General features: G+C 46.4%; 2 protein-coding genes and 1 long non-coding RNA gene across 3 annotated transcripts in view; 1 reads left to right on the forward strand and 2 right to left on the reverse strand.

The window, feature by feature from the left end:
* Nucleotides 1-1,425: 1,425 nt before the first annotated feature.
* LOC145363644 (uncharacterized) overlaps nt 1,426-19,835 on the forward strand; it is a 53,938-nt gene continuing 35,528 nt past the window's right edge. Inside the window, exon 1 of the mRNA XM_080218844.1 lies at nt 1,426-1,950. Within this exon, the coding sequence (XP_080074970.1) occupies nt 1,459-1,950 (492 nt within the window). The 5' untranslated portion in view covers nt 1,426-1,458. The remainder of the gene's footprint in view (nt 1,951-19,835) is intronic.
* Nucleotides 3,908-11,744, reverse strand: LOC145363481 (uncharacterized). Its single transcript, XM_080218680.1, has 4 exons — nt 10,196-11,744; nt 7,081-7,764; nt 5,936-5,995; nt 3,908-4,081 (listed from the first exon to the last, which is right to left on the reverse strand). Exons 1-4 carry the CDS (start codon nt 11,528-11,530, stop codon nt 3,908-3,910), a joined length of 2,253 nt encoding a protein of 750 aa, XP_080074806.1. The 5' UTR covers nt 11,531-11,744.
* Nucleotides 12,355-16,276, reverse strand: LOC145335597 (uncharacterized). The gene is made up of 3 exons (XR_013885271.1): nt 16,238-16,276; nt 14,893-15,015; nt 12,355-12,418 (listed from the first exon to the last, which is right to left on the reverse strand). It is a non-coding gene; the product is annotated as an uncharacterized LOC145335597 (long non-coding RNA).

Below are 19,835 nucleotides of genomic sequence, written 5' to 3' on the forward strand. Positions count from 1 at the left end.
GTTGGAGGACCGGAAGGACTCTGATCCTCCAGCCAATCACAGTGCGGGCCTCGTGTGAATGAAGATTGAGCTTCAGGCAGATTCAACCTTCCCCCTGTCACCACCATCTGTGAGTAAAACACTTTCTTTTCTCCCCCTTTCCATTTCTTATTGTTTCTAGTTTTGTTACATATTACTGAAGCTACATTCCAGTCATAAAGTCATTGCAGCACAGGAGTCTATTGGGTAACTCGAGTCATAGAATTCCTACAGTGCAGAAGGAGGCCTTTCGGTCCATCAAGTTTGCACTGACTGTCCAACAGGGTATTCTTCCCAGGCCCTCTCCCTGTAGTATGAGGGATTTACCCCACTAATCCCCCCAACCCACACATCCTGGGACACTAAGTGGCAATTGATCGTGGCTAATCAACCTAATTTGTACATTTTATAGACAGTAAGATCTCACAACACCAGATTAAAATCCAACAGGTTTATTTGATAATACAAGCTTTTGGAGCGCTGCTCCTTCCTGATGTTGTGTGCCCACCCCAGTCCAACGCCAACATCTCTACATCACCTTATAGACTGCAGATTGATTCTCTGTAGAACAAACCAATCAGTTTTTTTTCTATCTCTCTATCAACATTCCTCTGTAAGTTTTATTTCCCTCAAGTGCCAACACAATTTCATTTTGGAATGATTGAACAACTTCTGTTCCACCATCCTCATAGTTAGTGAGCTCCAGACCTTGTGCTCCCCCTACCTTAGTATAAATCTTCCTCAAATCCCTGCTGTACCACTACTCAAGTAATGTCCTGTATATTACACCTTTATCAAATTTATAGACATCTGTTTGGTAGCCTGCATGAAGATTTTCAGCTCTGTGTCCAGGACAGGAAGCAGTGAGCATGAATCTGTCAATCAGCCTCAACCAGCATCTTCAGGAGAATTGGGAGGGTGAATATTAGATCCAGCAGAGTGAGAATGGAGGGAGAGTGTGTGGGATGGCGATTTACAGCTTTTGGAGAATGAGAGAGGAAAGAATGTGCCATGGACACTTGAATTGTCTGTTCCAAATTTCTGTCCTGACACTGATGACTTTTGTAAATTTGTTTTACAGGATATCAGAAGGTGAGGATTTACAGACAGAAATCTCAAACCAAACATCACATCAACATCTGACAGAGTCACTCAATTCGTCGGGACCTCAATATCATCGACTTTTGAATCTAGAAGGAGAAAGGTTTCTCCGTTCTAACTGCTTAAAGAGATTTTAAGCATCAGTGTGACTGAAAAAGCAGCGAGACACTCCCACAGCTGAGTGAGAGCGTTCCAGTGGACTGAGTACAGAAAGAACTTTAACCAGTTACACAACCTGAAAAAAAATCACACCATTCACAGTGGGGAGAGACTGTACCTGTGTTCTGTGTGAGATTTAACTGATTGTTTAACCTGGAGAATTACAAGGACACCCACACCATGGAGAAACCGTGGAAATGTAGGGACTGTGGGAAAGGATTCAGTTTTCCATCTCAGCTGGAAATTCATCGGCGCAGTCACTCTGGGGAGAGGCCGTTCACCTGCTCTGTGTGTGGGAAGGGATACACTCAGATAATTGATTTACAGAGACACCAGCGAGTTCACACTGGGGAGAGGCCATTCAGTTGCTCTGAGTGTGGGAAAGGATTCACTCGATTATCCAGTCTGCAGAGACACCACCGATTTCACACTGGAGAGAGACCTTTCATCTGCTCTGTGTGTGGGAAGGGGTTCACTCAGTTAATTGATTTGCAGTGCCATCAGCGAGTTCACACTGGGGAGAGGCCGTTCACTTGCTCTGTGTGTGGGAAAGGATTCAGTGTGGCATCAGGTCTGCGGAGGCACCAGTTAGTTCACACTGGGGAGAGGCCGTTCACTTGCCCAGTGTGTGGGAAAGATTTCAGTCAGTTGCCCTACTTGCTGAGGCACAATGTCATTCACACCCAGGAGAGACCCTTTAAATGCTCCGACTGTGGGAGGGATTTCAAAAGCTCTCAGCTAATGATGTCCCACCAGCGCATTCACACTGAGGAGAGACCGTTCAGCTGCTCTCACTGCACAAAGAGATTCAGATCATCATCTGCCCTGCGGACACACCAGCGAGTTCACACTGGGGAGAGACCGTTCACCTGCACTGAGTGTGGGAAGGGATTCACTCAGTCATCCCGACTGCAGAAACACCAGCGAGTTCACAACTCATAGAGTCATACAGTACAGAAGAGGCCTTTCAGCCCATCGAGTCTGCACTGACAAAACTATACTAAATTTGCACTAATCTATTTTCCAGCACTTGGCTGATGGTGTTTGGACTGTCAAAACATTCCAGTGCTCATCCATGTGCTTTTTAAAGGTTGTGAGGTTTCCTGTCTCTACTACCCTCCCAGACAGTGAATTCCAGACTCCCACCACCCTCTGGGTGAAAACATTTTTCCTCAAATCTCCCAAAACCTCCCGTCCCTCACCTTAAAATGATCCCACCTCATTATTGATCCTTCAAATAAGGGATACAGCTGTTTCCTATCCACTCTGTCCATACCCCTCAATCTTATACACCTCAATCATGCCTCCCCTCAGCCTTCTCTGCTCTAAAGAAAACAATCCAACCCTATCGAGTCTCTCCTTAGAGCACAGCTGCTCCATCCCAGGCAACATCTCGGTGAACCTCCTCTGAACCCCCTCCAGCACAATCACATCCTTACTACAGTGAGAGAATCGGTACGAGTGCAAACTGGGGTTAAACAGAGCTGCATCATCGCGCCAACCTTCATCCCCACCTTCCCCGCAGCAACACACCGCCCCAGTGCCATGAAACTCCCGCTGGAGTCGAGCTAACCAACTGGACCAGTGGGAAGCTTTCAATGTCCCACCCCACCAGGCCAGAACCAAGACCAGCCCAATCTCAGTCATCAGGCTGCAGTACGCTGGCTCTGGGGGGTAAGTGATGGCCTAGTAGTATTATCACTAGACTATTAATCCAGCAAATGTTCTGGAGACCCGGGTTCGAATTCCACCACAGCCGATGGTGGAACTTGAATTCAATAAAAAAAATTAAGAACCTACTGATGACCATGAAATCATTGTCAATTGTTGGAAAAACCCATCTGATTCATTAATGTCCTTTAGAGAAGGGAATCTGCTGTCCTTCATTGGTCTGGCCTACATGTGACTCCAGAGCCACAGTGATGTGGTTAACTCTCAAATGCCCTCAGGCAACTAGGGATGGGCAATAAATGCTGGCCAGCCAGCGATGCCCATGTCCCACAAATTAAATTTAAAAATGCCTATTTGATTTGATTTATTATTGTCACGTGTATTAGTTTACAGTGAAAAGTATTGTTTCTTACGCTATACAGACAGAGCATACTGTACAAAGGGAAGGAGAGAGTGCAGAATGTTACAGTCATCGGTGTATGTGTTAGGTCCACTCAAAAGTCTGCTGACAGCACGCAAGAAGCTGTTTTTGAGTCGGTTGATACATGTCCTCAGACTTTTGTCTCTTTTTCTCAATGGACGAAGATGGAAGCGAGAATGTCCGGGGTGCATGGGGTACTTAATAATGATGACTGCTTTTCCAAGGCAGTGGGAGACTGGTTTGAGTGAGGGATTGGGCTTTGTTCACAATCTGAGTGTGTCTGTGCGCACACTCAGTGGTTGATTTAGGGGATTTTCACAGTAACTTTATTGTAGCATTAACGTAAGCCTATTTGTGACAGCAATAAACAAGTTTAAACTTATCTACAAACTATCGTTGATGCTTCCAGTGAGGCCTGTGAGAGAATGGGCCTCAGACTAAACATCCGGGAAACAAAGGCTCTCTCCCAGCCCACTCCTGCTCCCCTTCCCGACCACCAAAATCCACGGTGAGCTCCTGGACAATGTGGATCATTTCTCACACCTTGGGAGCCTCCTGTTGGCACAGGCAGACATCGGCGATGAAATCCAGCAGTGACTCCAATGCGCCAGTGCAGGCTTTGGGCACATGAGGAACAGAGTGTTCGAAGCCCGAAACCTCAAATCCAGCACCAAGCTCATGGTCTACAGAGCAGCTGTGGTCCCCGCCCTCCTGTATCCATCAGAAACATGGACAGGGAACAGCAGACACCTCAAATCCCTGGAGAGATGTCACCAATGTTGCCTCCACAAAATCCTGCAAATCCACTGGCAGGAAAGGCATACCAATGTGAGTGTCCTTTCCCGGGCCAATATCCCCAGTAGCGAGGCACTGGTCACACTAGACCAGCTGCGGTGGGCAGGCCACGTTGTCCTCAAGCCCCACACAAGACTCCCGAAACAAGTGCTGTACTCCGAGCTCCACAATGGCAAGCTGTTGGAGAAAATTCCTGATAAATTTGAGAAATTTTAAAGCATTAGGCATTTCAGACACTACCAGCATTAAGTTAAATGACATAGAATGTCAGAGGGTAAAATGCAATTAATGATTAAAGTATTATTTTTTTTGTATGGAAAATGATTGGTTCACACCTAATGAAAGGCGGGAGAATTTGACGTGAAGAATGTATAATTGATCTATCCTAAGCATTTTACGTCAAAGTTATTGCAGAGATCAGGATACTTCTCTTCTAGAGAGGTATTACACTGTCCAATAATGTTTCCCTTCGATCGTTGGTCAAATAAAAGACAAGTCTTTAAACTGGGACACTGGCTTTCGTGAGTCTTTGTATTGTCTGAAGGTTTTGGCAATACCTGCTCTCCAGTGGTAATGTACCCAGTGTGTTGGGGGCAATGAACTCAGAAGAATCATTCAACACTCAAGCCTGATTCCATCGACAAACAGATTATTGAATTACCATTACCACCTGTAAAATTTTTGTTCTTTATCTGGGTTTGAGGTGACAACAAGAGAATTCTCAGTTATTCCTCCAGGCTACATTTAAAATTTCCAGATTTAACTGGTTTGAATAAATCCACAATTATAAATTAAAACAGACATGAGTTTCTGAGTGATTTAAAAACAAATCAAATGATTGCTGAAAGGATTAACTTTTCTACAGAGCCTAAAGACGTAGGGAGTGAGCAGAAAAAACTTGCACATAATTATGGCACTTTACATAATTTTTAAAACTTTTCTAACAACAAAACAGACTTGATTTTAAACTTCATCTATTCAGTTTTTTGTTACATTCCTCACCCTAATTGTAATTTGATCAGTTATAGTTAGGGATGGTAACTTTTGTGCTTTATAAACTGATTCACTCATTTTGTTAATTCTACATGGGCTCGGAGAATCAGAAGCCAGACTTCTTCATTCTTATCCTTTTTTTCCTCTCCCACCACTCCCTCTGTTTTGGGGGAGGATCGAGGGGATTCCAAATCTCATTTTATCATAAAAGTGAAATTCTGTGGATGCTGGAATCTGAAACAAAAGCACAAAATACTGGAAAATCTCAGCAGGTCTGACAGCATCTGTGGAGAGAGAATAGAGTCAATGTCTCGAGTCTGGATGACCCTTTATCAGAGCTCTTATGAAGTGTCATCCAGACTCGAAATGGCTCTATTCTTGAACGATTTTATCGATAGGTTTTGTGTTCTTAGTTTCCAAATGGCAGGTAAGAGACCTGTCCGGTCCCCACTCGAGCTCTGATTTTTCACTGGCCATGATGGGGGTAAGATAATAACCATTCAGATCTACTCTCAGAGGGTCCGCTTTTCAGTCCAGTGCTACTTGGAGTATATCTTCACTTCACTGACAATCGGGTCACAAATCAGTCACCGTTTTTATCACAAATTTAAGATAAATTAATTTAAACAATGCTTCTTAATTTCTTAACCAACTACCCACCACTGTTTGTTGATTGGTCAGACCCCCTTTTTCACAGATTCGGGTATCTCAGCCGCTGAACACCAGCCAGTCCTGGGATAAGTTTAATTCCAACTCATTCCCAGTAAATATACTCACCAGGTCCTCTGTCAGGACCCTGCTAAGCAGCTTCAATGGTCCGTAATTGCAGAAACTGAGCTGTCACAGGAATGTGGTCAAGATAGTCCAGTCCCATAATGCCTCACATTCAATCTGCAGTCCTTCAATTATAACAGAATATGTGTCTGTATGTAGCTGCCTCGGCCACGGTCAGCCCCAACACTGCCTTCTTGAACTGCTACAATGCCTGTAAATACATCCACAGTGCTATTAGGGATTTGAAGCTACACATTCCAGACTTTCACTAATTAAAAGGTGGATACCAGATTGATATATTCCATTCAACCACACCCAAGGTGAGTTATCCCAATTTCATTATTGTCCAGGACAATATATTCACAATATCTTTAAAACAGAAATTAAACATTCCCATTTGATTTCAGGTATTAACATATTCTGTTAGTTTGTTCTTTATTGTCAACGTCAGACTGGGGTTGTTCCCCTTGGAGCAAAGGAGGTTGAGGGGAGATTTGAAAGAGATGGTTAAGATTCTGACAGATTTAGATAAGATGGACAAAGAAAATCTGTTCCCATTAGCTGATGGGACAAGGACGAGGGGGTCAGAGATTTAAAGTTTTGGGTCAGAGATGCGGGGGGTGGAATGTGAGGAAGAATATTTTGGCGCAGCGAATGGTAATGACTTGGAACTTGCTGCCTACGAGGGTGGAGGAAATGGAGACACTGAACAATTACAAAGGAAATTGGATGGGGATTTGAGGGGGTTTCAAACAGAAATACTGACTAATTATCTCTGAACTTCCTAACACCCTGTCGCTCTGTGATCCTTGTGAAATCTAAAACAAGGTATTCACAAAAAGACTCAAAGAGCATCAGCCCACTGGAGGCTGAGACCAGCCAGTCCAGCAGAAAGAAACCCTCCGACCCTCCCCATTGACCAACTGTGAGAATGAACAAAATGCAGTCCTGGATGTGAGAACAGAAACAATAACAGCAGAATCCAACCCCTGTGAGCTTGTTGGTGCCTCAGCAGCTGTGATGAAATTCTGAACTCTTTTTTATACACTGAGCAGGTTCCTCCCCAGTGTAACCTCACTGATGTCTCAGCAGGTTGGATAACTTAGTGAATCTCTTCCCACACTGAGAGCAGGTGAATGGCCTCCCACCGTGTGAACTCGCTGGTGTCTCTGCAGGTTGGATAACTGACTGAAACCCTTCCCACACACAGAGCAGGTAAATGGCTTCTCCCCAGTGTGAACTCGCTGGTGTGTCCGCAGGTGGAATTGTCGAGTGAATCCCTTCCCACACTGAGAGCAGGTGAACGGTCTCTCCCCAGTGTGAACACGCTGGTGTGTCTGCAGGCTGGAGAACTGTGTGAATCCCTTCCCACACTGAGAGCAGATGAACAAACTCTCCCCAGTGTGAACTCGCTGGTGTGTCTGCAGGCTGGACAATTGAATGAATCCCTTCCCACACTGAGAGCAGATGAACGGCCTCTCCCCACTGTGAATTCGTTTGTGCCTCTGCAAGGTGGATGACACAGTGAATCCCTTCCCACACTGAGAGCAGGTGAACGGCCTCTCCCCAGTGTGAATGCGCTGATGTGCCTGCAAGTCGGATAACCGAGTGAATCTCTTCCCACACTGAGAGCAGGTGAATGGCCTCTCCCCACTGTGAACTCGCTGGTGTGTCCGCAGATTGGATAACTGGTTGAATCCCTTCCCGCACTGAGAGCAGGTGAACGGCCTCTCCCCAGTGTGAATTCGCTGGTGTCTCTGCAAAGTGGATAACACAGTGAATCCTTTTCCACACTGAGAGCAGGTGAATGGCCTCTCTCCAGTGTGAACTCGCTTGTGCGACTGCAGGTGGGGGAGTCGAATGAATCCCTCCCCACACTGAGAGCAGATGAACGGCCTCTCGCCAGTGTGGCTGCGCCGATGAGCATCCAGCAGATAGGGGTATCTGTATCTCTTTCCACAGTCTGCACATTTCCATGGTTTCTCCATGGTGCAGGTGTCCTTGCCTCTGCCTCGGGTGGACAATTATTTGAAGACTCGTCCACACACACAAAACACATGTACAGTCTCTCCCCACTGTGAATGGTGTGATATTTATTCAGGCTGTGTAACTGGTTAAAGCTCTTCAGTCAGTGCTCTGGAACACTCTCACTTGAATGTGGAAGTGTGTTGATGCTTTTCCAGTCACACTGATGTTTGAAATCTTTTCAAATCTCCTTCCAGATTCAATGGTCGATGATATTCAGGTTCCAAGGAATATGACTCTGCCAGATCTAGACCTGACATTTGAAATTTCAGTCTGTGATTCCTCTTTCAATATCCTGTAAAACAAGTTGACACAAGTCATCAGTGTCAGTACAGGATCGAAATTCAGAAGTTTCTATGAAACATTCTTTCTCTCTCATTCCCCAAAAGCTGTAAATCTCCATCCCACACACGCTCCCTCCATTCTCACTCTGTTGTATCTAATATTCACCCTCCCAATTCTCCTGAAGTTGATGATTGAGGCTGATTGACAGATTCATACTCACTGCTTCCTGTCCTGGATGTGGAGATGTCGGCTTTGGACTGGGGTAAACACAGTAAGAAGTCTTACAACACCAGGTTAAAGTCCAACAGGTTTATTTGGTAGCAAACGTCACTAGCTGAAAATCTCCATGCAGGCTGCCACACAGATATGACTGGACTAAAAACGTGCGGAATATACAGACTGGATTCACTTCCTTACCCATCAGTTGTTGCAAGTCCCCAATTTCCCCCAGAATGAGGAAAGAAATGGAAAGGGGGAAACATTGATTTCCTCCCAGAGGTCGCACAGAGGAGGAAGTTTCTTCTAAAGCTCATTGGCCAACTTCCGCATTGTTACGTCACAATCGAGCACTGCCTGAATCAGCCAATAGGAATCACTCTGCTCTGCGGTGACGTCCTAGGATTTCAGTGCGCACGCCCGGGCACACGAACTCAGGAGCCCCGCCCCCACGCTTTTTCTCCCATTTCCCCCCCCAACCCCTCGAGCCAAGGTAACAGAAGCAAAACACTGCGGATTGGACACCAGCTCAGTGCGGTGGCGGTCAAAGACCCGCCCACCCCCACGTGGGTTCGGGTTCCGCCTCCTCAGTGCCCACATGCGGGAGATTGACCAATGGCAACGCGTGGAGGACCGGATGGCGCTGGTCCTCCAGCCAATCAGAGTCTTGTATCAATGGCCGCGCGGAGCTTCCTGTGGACATGGATGTGGGGGTTCGATCAGTAAGTTTGCTGATGATACAAAAATTAGTGTTGTGGTAAATAGCGAGGAGGAAAGCCTTAGATTACAGGACAATATGACTGGCTGGTTAGATGGGCAGAACAGTGGCAAATGTAATTTAACCCCAAAATGTCTGAGGTGATGCATTTTGGAAGGACTAACAAGGCAAGGGAATACACAATGAACAATAGGACACCAGGAAGTACAGAGGACCAGAGGGATCTTGGGGTGCATGTCCATCGGACCCTGAAGACAGGACCAGACTGATAAAGTGGTTAAGAAGGGATATAGGATACTTATCTTCTTTAGCCAAGGCATCAAATATTGCAATAGTAAGAAGTCTTACAACACCTGGTTAAAGTCCAACAGGTTTATTTAGTAGCAAACACCATTAGCTTTCGAGCGCTTGCTGCTCCTTCGTCAGGTGATTGTTTGTGAAAAGATCTCCCAGAGCATATAAAGACACAAACTCAATCACAGGATAGTGATTGAAACACCAGACTTTACAGCTAAACAAGCCTTAAAGGTACAGACAATGTAAGTGGAGAGAGCATTGAGCACAAGTTAAATAGATGTGTATTATCTCCAGACAGGAGTGTTAGTGAAATTATGCAATCCAGGCAAGTCGTGGGGGTTACAGATAGTGTGACATGAACCCAAGATTCCAGTTGAGGCCATCCTCATGTGCACGGAACTTGGCGATCAGTCTCTGCTCAGCGACTCTGCGCTGTCATGTGTTGTGAAGGACGCCTTGGAGAACGCTTACCCGAAGACCAGAGGCCGAATGCCCATGACTGCTGAAGTGTTCCCCAACAGGAAGAGAACAGTCTTGCCTGGTGATTGTTAAGCGGTTTTCATTCATCCGTTGATGTAGCGGTCTGCATGGTCTCCCCAGTGTAAGAAATACCCTGTCCCTCCCCATTCACCAACTGTGAGAATGAACAAAATGCAGTCCTGGATGTAACTGAGAGCTGAAAGAGTAACAGCAGAATCCAACCCTGAATATCACTCGTGAACTTGTTGGTGTCTCAGAAGCTGGGATGAAATTCTGAATCCCTTCCCACACTGAAAGCAGGTGAACGGCCTCTCCCCAGTGTGAACTCGCTGGTGTGTCCGCAGGGTGGATGACTGAGTGAATCCCTTCCCACACTGAGAGCAGGTGAACGGCCTGTCCCCAGTATGAACTCGCTGGTGTCTCTGCAGGCTGGATAACTGGTTGAATCTCTTCCCACAAGCAGAGCAGCTGAACGGCCTCTCCCCAGTGTGAGTTCGCTGGTGTCTCTGCAATTGGGATGACTGAGTGAATCCCTCCCCACACTGAGAGCAGGTGAACGGCCTCTCCCCAGTGTGAACTCGCTGGTGTATCCCCAGGTCGGATATTCGAGTGAATCCTTTCCCACACTGAGAGCAGGTGAATGGCCTGTCCCCAGTGTGAACTCGCTGGTGTGTCCGCAGGCTGGATGCCTGAGTGAATTGCTTCCCACACTGAGAGCAGGTGAACGCCCTCTCCCCAGTGTGAAATTGCTGGTGTCTCTGCAAGGTGGATAACTGAGTGAATCCCTCCCCACACTGAGAGCAGATGAATGGCCTCTCCCCAGTGTGAATTCGCTGATGTGTCCGCAGATTGGATAACTGGTTGAATCTCTTTCCACACTGAGAGCAGGTGAATGGCCTCTCTCCTGTGTGAACTCGCTGGTGTCTCTGCAAAGTGGATAACACAGTGAATGCCTTCCCACATTGACAGCAGGTGAATGGTCTCTCTCCAGTGTGAACTTGCTGGTGTGACTGCAGGCTGTATGAATCAGTGAATCTCTTCCCACACTGAGAACAGGTGAATGGCTTCTCCCCAGTGTGAACTCGCTGGTGTGTCTGCAGGTGGGATAACCGCGTGAATCCCTTTCCACACTGAGAGCAGATGAACGGCCTCTCCCCACTGTGAACTCGCTGATGCGTCTGCATGTGGGATAACTGAGTGAATCCCTTTCCACACTGAGAGCAAGTGAATGGCCTCTCCCCAGTGTGAATTCGCTGGTGTGTCTGCAGGTTGGATGAGTCAATGAATCCCTTTCCACACTGAGAGCAGGTGAATGGCCTCTCCCCAGTGTGAGTTCGCTGGTGTGTCTGCAAAGTGGATAACGCAGTGAATCCCTTTCCACACTGAGAGCAGGTGAAAGGTCTCTCTCCAGTGTGAACTCGCTGGTGTCTCTGCAATTGGGAAAACCGAATGAATCCCTTCCCACACTGACAGCAGGTGAACGGCCTCTCCCCAGTGTGGTTACGCCGATGAGCTTCCAGCTCTGATGGGGCACTGTATCTTTTTCCACAGTCTGCACATTTCCATGGTTTCTCCATGCTACAGGTGTCCTTGCCTTGGGTAGACAATCAGTTGAAGCCTTGTCCACTCACACAACACGTGTACAGTCTCTCCCCGCTGTGAATGGTGTGATATTTATTCAGGCTGTGTAACTGGTTAAAACTCTTCAGTCAGTGCTCTGGAACACACTCACTTGAATGTGGAAGTGTGTTGATGCTTTTCCAGTCACACTGATGTTTGACATCTTTTCAAATCTCCTTCCAGATTCAATGGCCAATGATAGTACTGTGTGCAGTTTTGGGCGCCGCACCTGCGCAAGGATATTTTGGCCTTGGAGGGAGTGCAGAGGAGGTTTACTAGGCTGATACCGGAGTTGAGGGGGTTGAGCTATGAGGAGAGGCTGAATAAACTAGGCTTGTACTCGTTAGAGTTTAGAAGAATGAGGGGAGATCTCATTGAGACGTATAAGATGATGAATGGGATGGATAGGATAGAGGTGGAAAGACTCTTCCCGCTCAAAAAAGACAGTAGGACTAGGGGGCACAGCCTCAAGATAAAGGGGGGGCAGTTCAGAACGGAGTTGAGGAGGAACTTCTTCACTCAAAGGGTGGTGAATCTCTGGAATTCTCTGCCCGTTGAAGTGGTGGAGGCTGCCTCGCTAAATATTTTTAAGAAGCGGGTTGATGGGTTTTTGATAAGAGAGGGGATTAAGGGTTATGGGGAGAGGGCGGGAAAGTGGAACTGAGCCACGACAGATCAGCCATGATCTTATTGAATGGCGGGGCAGGCTCGAAGGGCCAGATGGCCTACTCCTGCTCCTATTTCTTATGTTCTTATGTTCTTATATTCAGATCACAAGGAATATGACTCTGCCAGGTCTAGACCTGACGTTTGAGATTTCAGCCTGTGATTCCTCTTTCAATATCCTGGAAAACAAGTTGACACAAGTCATCAGTGTCAGTACAGGATAGAAATTCAGAACAGACAATTCTATTTTCTAAGGACATTTTTTCCTCTCTCATTCCCCACTGAGAATGAGCAAAAGACAACAAGAAGTGAAGTTTGTGGGGTGTGACAGTGAGGGGGTGGGAAGAGACACAGGATCTGGGGGAGGGAGAGGGGAGGAGGTGGGAGTGGTCTCTCGTGTGGAGTCAGTGCCCAGTTCCCAGTCTCTGGAGAAAAGTCTCAGGAAGCCCACAATGGTGTGACTGATTGATAAAAATAAATCAATGCTTAGAGGGTGATTTTAGAAAGTCTCTCCCTAAGGGGATGGACACAGCTTGTTACCAGGTTAAACAGGGGAGTTTAGCTCTTTCCAGGGTTTCCAGACTCTGTCCTTTCCCCTGGCTCTCAGATGAGGTTCTGGATAGATTGTGGGGTGGGGAGGCCTGGAGCCAGAAACCCTGGGGTTAAAATAGCCTGGCTTTGTAATTAGTCACAAACATGTTAACCCTTTGGTGGGTGGCAAAGAGTAAATTAAATATCTGTAAAATGAAACTGTCTATTGGTTGTGTGTGTTTGAGAGTTTGTTTTAAAACCATTTGTCCAATTCAAAGCCTGTTTTACTCTGCTGGGATTCTGGCTGCTGCTTTGGACACAAATGTTGTAAAGTTGTCTTCTGCAGCCTGCTTTCTGCAGTTTAAAATCCCAAGCACAAAGACACAGGCTTTTGAAAGACTCAACACTGGATGATTTATTTTAGTTTTCTCAGCATTTCTTTTCAATATTTATATTGGGTAAACACCACGTTTTTTACCTAATATATGCAACTTCATTACAATATTCGATGGGGGGAGAGAGAGGAGGGGGAGAGAAGGGGGGAGGAGAGACACAGACAGGTGGGGAGAGAGAGAGAGAAAGAGACATGGGAAGAAGTGGGGGCAGAGTGAGGGGAAAATAGGAAAAGACAGCAGGTGAGGCTGCCTCGCTAAATATTTTTAAGAAGCGGGTTGATGGGTTTTTGATAAGCGAGGGGATTAAGGGTTATGGGGAGAGGGCGGGAATGTGGAACTGAGCCACGACAGATCAGCCATGATCTTATTGAATGGCGGGGCAGGCTCGAAGGGCTGGATGGCCTACTCCTGCTCCTATTTCTTATGTTCTTATGTTTGTGGGGGTTGCGGTGAGGGGGTGAGAAGAGACACAGAATCTGGGGGTGGGGTCTCATGTGGAGAGGGAGAGAGAGGAAGATGGCTGATTCCCTTATTTCCCACTCACTTGACCCCAATCCTGACAATATCACTTTCTACCTGGCCCTGTTCAGGCTGTGCGTATGTGGGATCTTGCTGCGCACTCATGCTCTGTGTTTCTCCCCCCCACCATATTCCTCACACTGTGACTGTGCCCCACAATTTAAATGTAAAAAAGATGGAGGGTAAGAAGGAGGGTGGGGTAGCAGAGAGAAGCAGGGTGAATGGAGAAGGGGTGAGGAGTGTCAGGGGCTCAGTGAACAGGGGTTGGGGACAGTGACAGAGGCTGTTGGGGTGGGGGTGTCCTCCTGCAGTGTGGGATTCCCTGTGGGATCCGGATTGTAACATTCTCAGTCTCTCTCTCACTGTAAAGCACTCGGGAGGGAGAGGGAGCAGAAATTCAAATTCCTGAGCCTGGGGGAAAAGGCTTGGTCTCAATCCCAGAGTCGTGCTTGTGTTTTTAGACAGGGCGCTGGGATTTGTGGGTGTGGAAGGAGAGGATTGTTCTGGTTAACTGGGGAGAGGGAGATTTGTTCTTTCCAGCTGAGATATAATGCAGCCTCTGTGACTAGGCCTCACTTCAAGGCCTAATTCTCAGGAGTCCTTTTGCATTCCCCAACAGGGTTTAAGTGGCTGGATTCAATGGTTCAAAAAAATGTGCAGCAGCCACTTCAGGATGGGAGTGTGGATTTTCCTGCTCTCCCTCTCTCATTTCTCTTTTGATTGTGAGGTTTTATTTTGTACGGTTGAAAGGGATTTGGAGGGGGATTGAAGAGGGTTTGGGCAGTGGGGGGTATGGGGCTGAGAGGGATTTTGGAGGGGAATTGACGAGGGTTTGGACAGTGAGGAGGGTTTGGGCAGTGAGGGGGGGTCTGGGGCTAAGAGGGATTTGGAGGGGGATTGAGGAGGGATTGGGTAGTGGGGGGTGTATGGAGCTGAGAGGGATTTTGGAGGGGAATTGAAGAGGGTTTGGGCAATGAGGAGTGTTTGGGCAGTGAGGGGAGTACAGGGCTGAGGGGGATTTGACAAAAATTTATCTGTCTCAAGATTTAAAGGTAGCAACTCATTTAGCATCAATTGCCTTCTGTAGGACAGAGTTCCAAACCTTTACCATCCTGAGTAGAGGTGCTTCTTAACCAGGATTTGTGAATCTCAGGGCTTTTCCAGTCACAGTAAGACCTGAAATTTTCTCTCTGACAGAATGAACAAACCTGTAACATTCCACATTCAGACTCTGCTGACATTCAGGTCCTGTTGTGTTGAATGACTCAGTCAGATCACGATGTGATGTTTGATTTGTGTTTCCCGTCTGTCAATTCTCCACTTCCAGCACTCTGTAAATTTACAGAAACCATCACTGTCAGTCCAGGATAGAAATTCACAACATTCTCTCCTCTATAATCACCAACTGTGATTCAATGAGTTCCTGGATGTTTTATCACATCTTTTATATTGCCCCCATCTTCAACCACTAATCAGTCAACACATCAATCCCACACTGCTTTCCTAGGCCAACTGGAAAGCAAAAAGACTCATCACTTTTACAGGATAATGACTGACGGTCAACCAAACAACCTTCATCTGTTGTCAATACTTTAATAGCCAGTGAAAAGAAATATTCAAAGAACAATTACAAAAAAGTATATATTTTAATGTCCAGACAATTTTCCAGAAATTCAGGTTTGAATCCCACAGTCCAAAGATGTGCAGGTTAGGCGGATTAGCCATGCGAAATGCACATGGTTACAGGGATAGGGCTGGCTGGTGGGCCTGGGAAGCTACTCTGTTGGAGAGTCAGTGCATACTTGATGGGGAAAATTCTGCACTGTAGGCATTCTATGATCCTATGGTATGGTAAATTTTGAACATAATTAAAATCTGGAACTAAAAGCCTACTGATGACCATGAAACGTCCCATCTCGTTCACTAATGTCTTTGAGGGAGGGAAATCTGCTCTCCTTACCTGGTCTAATCTATGTGTGACTCCAGATCCACAGCAATGTGGTTGACTCTTAAAATGTCCTCTGAAACTCAGTTCAAGAGCAAATAGGAATGGGTGATGAATGCTGGCCCAGCCAGTGACACCCACAGTGTGAATGAATTAGGAAAAATATCTGCCATCCTTCTCCAGTCTGGTCTAACTGCATATCAAGAGCAATGTGGTTGACTCTTAAAATGCCCTCTGAGATGGCCTAGCAAACCACTCATCTGAAGGATAATTAGGGATGGACAATAAATTCTGGCCCAGCCAGTGACTCCCACATCCCATGGACAAATGAAAAAATTCCTGGAGACTCCAGTCCAATCCGGGAGAGTTGGTAACTGGTCCAGGCTCACAGCGCATGCGCCCTGTTGTACATTGTTCCTATAAAGATGGCGGCCGGTAACCCGGGCCTGGAGCCGCTCAGCTCCGACTCTATTCGGTGCCGATTGAAACGGTACCGGGAACATATTATCTGGATTGAGGCACCCACAAGGTGTTTGTGAAGCCTCCCAGCCCACTCCGCTGCTTCTATCCCTCCCCGGTCACCCAGCGGCTCCATTACTAAACCTCACTCCATTGTTTCTTTCCGGCTCCTCGCAGCGCCAGTCACAGCCCGGAATGCGCATGCTCCGGACGGCGTCAGAAACTGCGCATGTCCCAGTCAGACTGGTACCGCGCCTGCGCAACAGTTGCAGTAATGTGGCTAGGACACATTCTCACTCGCAGAGAGTGTTGGGTAATCACCTCGCCATTTAAACCTATATTGTTCAATCGAAAGTACGATTTGCAACCTGATTATGATTGATACCATTGGGTCAAGGATCAAGTGTGTTAAATCAATTCATATAGCAACTAAGCAGCAAAGGCCTTCTACCAGAGTGCTGTCCTGGGTGTGACTGACAACATGACAAACAACCACAGATAGGTGTGAATTTGTTGGGGTGAACAAGTGATTTATGTACTCCTAGATAGAACAGTTAAATTGCCCTCACCAATAATAATGTTGAAATTGGATCAAATGCTTTGAAATTTTAAAGTTAGTACTAACCGCTCAGGAAATCCCTTTGCAAACGTTAAGTGCTTGAGTAGTCTTCCTCTGGTGTAATTGTGATCTCGATCAGTAAATGGAAAGACTGAATGAATCCATTTTCACATTCAGCTCAGAAATAATCTCTACCCCAACATTCTCCCTTTCTCTGGATGGGGTAACTATACTCTGTAGTATTGCAGTGCTATTAATACAGTCAGCAAAATATAATCTGTGGTTGGGAGTTTGATTATCTGGTGTCTGAAACCACAAGATTCAATATTTAGAGTCAACAAGATGAACAAGGAAACACACCAGGGTCCAATATTCCAGCTAGATATTCACAGAAGAAAGTCATCGAGTGGACAGAACAGAGGAAGATCCCAACTTAGGTCGCACTTGGAATATAGTGTTCAATTCTGGTTGCCACACTACCAGAAGGATGTGGAGGCTTTGGAGAGGAAATAGAAAAGATTGATCAGGATGTTGATTATGCAGTAACATACTTCAATGGTGGCTATCTTACCCAGCATTCACAGTGAATCAGAATATGATCCAGCCTCGCAACAGACTTTGCGCATGCGTACTGTAGACCTAAAGTGCATGCGCAGTGGGTGTTGCTGCTGCAGTGGCAGCAAGGTGGTTTTATCGGCTCCGTGTTTTCAGGGAAACGGCTTATTCTGGAGGGTAATGGAGGCGGCGGGGTGGGTGGGGAGGCTTTATAAGCACCCAATGGATTCAGGAAAACCCGAAGTGCTCGGTGCCGCGTTCGTAACATTCGGGGCCTCGACCACAGATGCCTGAGTTGGAGGCCCCGAGTTAACGGCAGCCATCTTTACCGGGGCGTTGAGCAGCAGGGCGCATGCGCGGTGCTCCCTGTCAGCAGGAGGAGAGAATGTTGTGAATTTCTATCCTGGACTGACAGTGATGGACTTTGGAAACTCCTTTTACAGGGAGTTAGAGGGGAGGATTTACACACAGAAAACTCAACCCAAGAGAAACGTTTCTCGCTTAATTTCTATTCTTGACTGAAGGTGATGATTTTTTTTCAGGAAATTTGACGACAAACTTCAAAGGGAAACTCAAACCAGACAGCAGATCAAAACCTGACAGAACCTGAATGTAAGTGTGTCTGTAGAAAAAGATCCAAACACTGGTGTGACTGGAAATAGGAAACAATAATGTCATGGAAGGATTTGCAAAAAAGGGATGCAATTTCCGAAAAAGGGATCCAAAACTTCACCACATCCTTGAGTGAAGAAATCCTTCCTCATCTGAGCTTTCTCTCCATTTTCCAGCCTGTTCCAATAAGCCTTGACTTCCTTGCCATTCAAAACCTGTCTAACTCATCCTTGAAGATATTCAATCCCTCCACTGGTCCCCATGGAGAGGAAGCCAGATACTAACAATTCTCTGAGGGAAGAGATTTGTCCAAATATATAATGTAACTACAGTCCAATGTTACACAACCAGATAAGTGCATATTATTACAGAGCCGTAAATAATATATCTAATCTCTAACATGTAACAATATCAGACACGTCTCTGTCCTATATTAGTATACTGTCCCCTTTTAATATATTTCAGAAATGAGATGGGCACATGAAGGAAATAAACTTGCAGGGGAAAGGGAATATAGAAGGGGAATGGGACTGACTGGATTGTTCAACAGAAGTCAGCATGGACTTGAGTTACTGAATGGATTCCTTCTGTGCTGTAATGACTCCATGAGTGGAAATATATAACAGAGCTACAGTGCCTCATTACAAGACGAGAAATAATAAATGTACTTTGTTACAGAACCATAAATAATCTATCAGATCCACAATATAACAACACTCGGCAGCTCGACAGACTGGAGGGACTAATTGTGGACAAGTCCCCAGGACCGGATGGAATGCATCCGAGGGTTCTGAAAGAAATGGCGGAGGTGATAGTGGATGCCTTGGTGGTTATCTTCCAAACGTTGCTGGATTCCGGGGAAGTGCCGGAAGATTGGAAAACGGCTAATGTTACGCCGTTGTTTAAGAAGGGTGCCAGGCAAAAGGCAGGGAATTATAGGCCGGTTAGTTTAACGTCTGTTGTAGGTAAAATGTTAGAATCCGTCATCAAGGAGGAAATAGCAAGGCATCTTGAGGGGAATTGCTTGATAGAGCAGACGCAGCACGGTTTCGTTAAGGGGAAGTCGTGTCTGACAAATTTACTGGAGTTCTATGAGGATGTGTCTAGGGCGGTGGATAGAGGAGAGCCAATGGATGTGGTCTTTCTTGGTTTTCAGAAGGCGTTTGACAAGGTACCTCACAAGAGGTTACTGCAGAAGGTCAGGGGACATGGAGTTGGGGGTAGGGTGTTAGCGTGGATAGAGGATTGGTTGTCAAATAGGAGGCAGAGAGTGGCAGAGAGCCTCAAGATAAAGGGGGGGCGGTTTAGAACGGAGTTGAGGAAGAACTTCTTCACTAGCACTGCTAGCTGTGCAGATACATGGATTTGGGCCTGTGTCTGTGGGAGTTTGCGCATTCTCCCTGTGGTTGCGTGGGTTTCCTCCGGGCGCTCCGGTTTCCTCCCACACCCCAAAGATGTGCTCTTAGGCTAATTGGTTTCCACCAAATTGACACTATTTCTTCCCTGAATCTGACTGAGTAGGGTCCCATTCGTAGACATGCAGGGTAGAATAGGTGTAGGGCGATGTGGCGGCGTGGGCTCGTTGGGCCGAAGGGCCTGTTTCCCGTGCTGGGTTGTTCTTTGTTCTTTGTTCACTCAAAGGGTGGTGAATCTCTGGAATTCTCTGCCCATTGAAGTGGTGGAGGCTACCTCGCTAAATATTTTTAAGACGCGGGTTGATGGCTTTTTGATAAGAGAGGGGATTAAGGGTTATGGGGAGAGGGCGGGAATGTGGAACTGAGCCATGACAGATCAGCCATGATCTTATTGAATGGCGGGGCAGGCTCGAAGGGCTAGATGGCCTACTCCTGCTCCTATTTCTTATGTTCTTATATCTCTGTCCTCTAATAATTTATTGTTCTCTTAAATGTCAGCCATCTCTGAGGGAAACCAGCCCTTTAATTGTGAACATTAGGAAAGAGACCATCCTTTTCACCAGACGAGTAAATGTGTCAAGCTGAGGGAGCAAAGGATGTCAATGT

Source organism: Carcharhinus amblyrhynchos, unplaced genomic scaffold, assembly GCF_965287045.1.
Source record: "Carcharhinus amblyrhynchos unplaced genomic scaffold, sCarAmb.v2.hapA scaffold_39, whole genome shotgun sequence".
Lineage (NCBI taxonomy): Eukaryota > Metazoa > Chordata > Chondrichthyes > Carcharhiniformes > Carcharhinidae > Carcharhinus > Carcharhinus amblyrhynchos.